Here is a 2,047-nt window from a genome sequence, read left to right as displayed (position 1 = left end):
AATATTTAGACACTAAAATTTAGACACCATAATTTAATAAAATAACAGAATGTTGTTGGCTCACACAAAATGTTCATATACCTATGGATGTTGATAAAATTTTAAAACAGCCTTGTAAATAATATTTTATTGAAAGTTCTTTTAAGTATTTTAAATTTATTAATGTTATAATACTTTAGAAACAGATTTAGTTACAATAAAATAAGTAAATATCATGTATAGGTTATGTATTCTTACAAATTAATTTTGCGAAAATGTTTTCAAATATATTTAAGTAATTTTAATTTAAGCTCATTACATTACATGAAAAAGTTAATGTTGCCATGGGTGGAAATGATCAGAAAATTGATTTTGGAAAATAAATCCACCGGTTAGATCAACAACCTGAAATTCTGGCAAGGTATATCCAAAAAGATTATGCAAAGGAAGGGGGTATAAATTACCAGTAGCACCTGGTCCAAAAGGATTCAAATTTCCACGATCTACTTGCGGAAACTCGTTTTGATGACGTGGGCTAGCAAATTGACTATAAAAATTGAATTCTGGAGTAAATTTTGTCACATATATTTAATATAATAGTTACCCTCTAAGACTCGAAGGGACAGTTGCACGCATTGGGTCAATAGATTGACGTGGAACTCTTTCAGTTTCAGTTTGAGTACAAGCCTCATTTGCGTTACGGGATATTATCTAATTGTCAGTGATAATAATTTTAATGAAATCTATTTATAGGAATTTACATTTGAGCTTACAACAGTCTCGATTAATTCTCTACGAATACGATCAGTAATGGCTGCGGCGTCTGGTATCATTGTATAAATTTTTCCATTAAAGGATTTAACTACTTCCTCCGGATCAAATAAGATATTTGACACATTTTTGCTCTCCACACTCAGCAAGTTAAGCAGTATTTTACCTTCAGAAATAACATTTCCTATTAGAAGATACAACTGGTTATTTTGCAAATATCGGAGTCTATAATCAAAGTCCTCAGCATTCCACAACTCTGGCAACAACTCCGAACCAATTTCGTCCTCGGAAAATGTTTGCTAAAACGATATATTAATACACCGATACCCATTTACGTTTTTTTTTTATAACAATTATATATATTTGTGTATAAATGTATATATATATGTATATATATAAACATACAAAATGAAGTAGATACTTACATCTTCCCCGATGCCTAAACATTGAAACTTATAATGCATCACAAGCATGAAGTGCGCTAATATTAGCACAACATCAGCTTTCTTTACAATATCCTTTTCAATGGATTTCACAAGCATATCCCAACCAAAAAAATATATTTCATCTATATCTTTTATTTGAGGTGAAGACATTTTGAAAATTTAATGACTTTTTTGAAACCAAGCGCGCACTTTAAACACAAATGTACCGCTACGATACGAATTGTTACAGCAAATAAAGTAAAATAAAATTTTATATGTAATTTTGACAGCTAAATATCTTACAGTATGTTCAGTGCTGATAGCTTTGTTCAATTTGTAAATTAAATTTTTTATTCTAATTTTTTAACTTGTTCGGAATTTGACATTGTATTTGTTTTTCATGTCTTGGATATGTTATTTATTTGTAAGCTATTCACACAGCAAAAGTAATCGTAATTTTGATTGTTAGTTCGCTTATTATAAAACCAAATTAAAACTGCAATATGATTACGTACAAAAATGCGAATACCAATATTATGATTGAATTGTAATTTATTCAAAATCAAGTTAAAATTAATATCATAATTCACATGACTTAATGCCATAAATTAAAACGAAATAAAACAAAATATTGGAGGTAGTATGAGCAACAATAAAAAGACATAATTAAGATTTGTAATTTGAAGAAGGAAGGAATTCACAGTCAAAGTTATAATTATTTTTTTGGTGTGTGGATAGACTTTTATATTTAGTTTATTACTGAATCATGGAAACATCTAAAACAGGGCTGCATAAAGCAGGGCCCACGATTCACATGCGGTGCGCGGCTAATGTTTATGCGACCCGCGGCGTCTTATAAGATAAAAAATGAT

General features: G+C 29.5%; 1 protein-coding gene across 3 annotated transcripts; it reads right to left on the bottom strand.

The window, feature by feature from the left end:
• Nucleotides 1-238: 238 nt before the first annotated feature.
• On the bottom strand, nucleotides 239-1,508 carry LOC119669061 (proteasome inhibitor PI31 subunit-like). Of its 3 annotated transcripts, none has more exons than XM_038078809.1 (5): nucleotides 1,176-1,508; nucleotides 753-1,049; nucleotides 584-690; nucleotides 444-526; nucleotides 239-392 (listed from the first exon to the last, which is right to left on the bottom strand). In XM_038078809.1, the coding sequence occupies exons 1-5, from the start codon at nucleotides 1,344-1,346 to the stop codon at nucleotides 313-315; spliced, it is 738 nt and encodes a 245-aa protein (XP_037934737.1). In that variant the 5' UTR covers nucleotides 1,347-1,508; the 3' UTR covers nucleotides 239-312. The 3 variants fall into 3 exon arrangements, with proteins under 3 accessions (XP_037934737.1, XP_037934726.1, XP_037934747.1); XM_038078819.1 differs by having other exon boundaries at nucleotides 294-384; XM_038078798.1 differs by having other exon boundaries at nucleotides 240-526.
• Between the last annotated feature and the right edge of the window lie 539 nt (nucleotides 1,509-2,047).

The sequence above is a fragment of the Teleopsis dalmanni genome, chromosome 1 (genome assembly GCF_002237135.1).
Source record: "Teleopsis dalmanni isolate 2A chromosome 1, ASM223713v2, whole genome shotgun sequence".
NCBI classification, from domain to species: Eukaryota; Metazoa; Arthropoda; class Insecta; order Diptera; family Diopsidae; genus Teleopsis; species Teleopsis dalmanni.
Note: the sequence above shows the minus strand (reverse complement) of the source record. Positions and strands in the feature narration are given on the sequence as shown.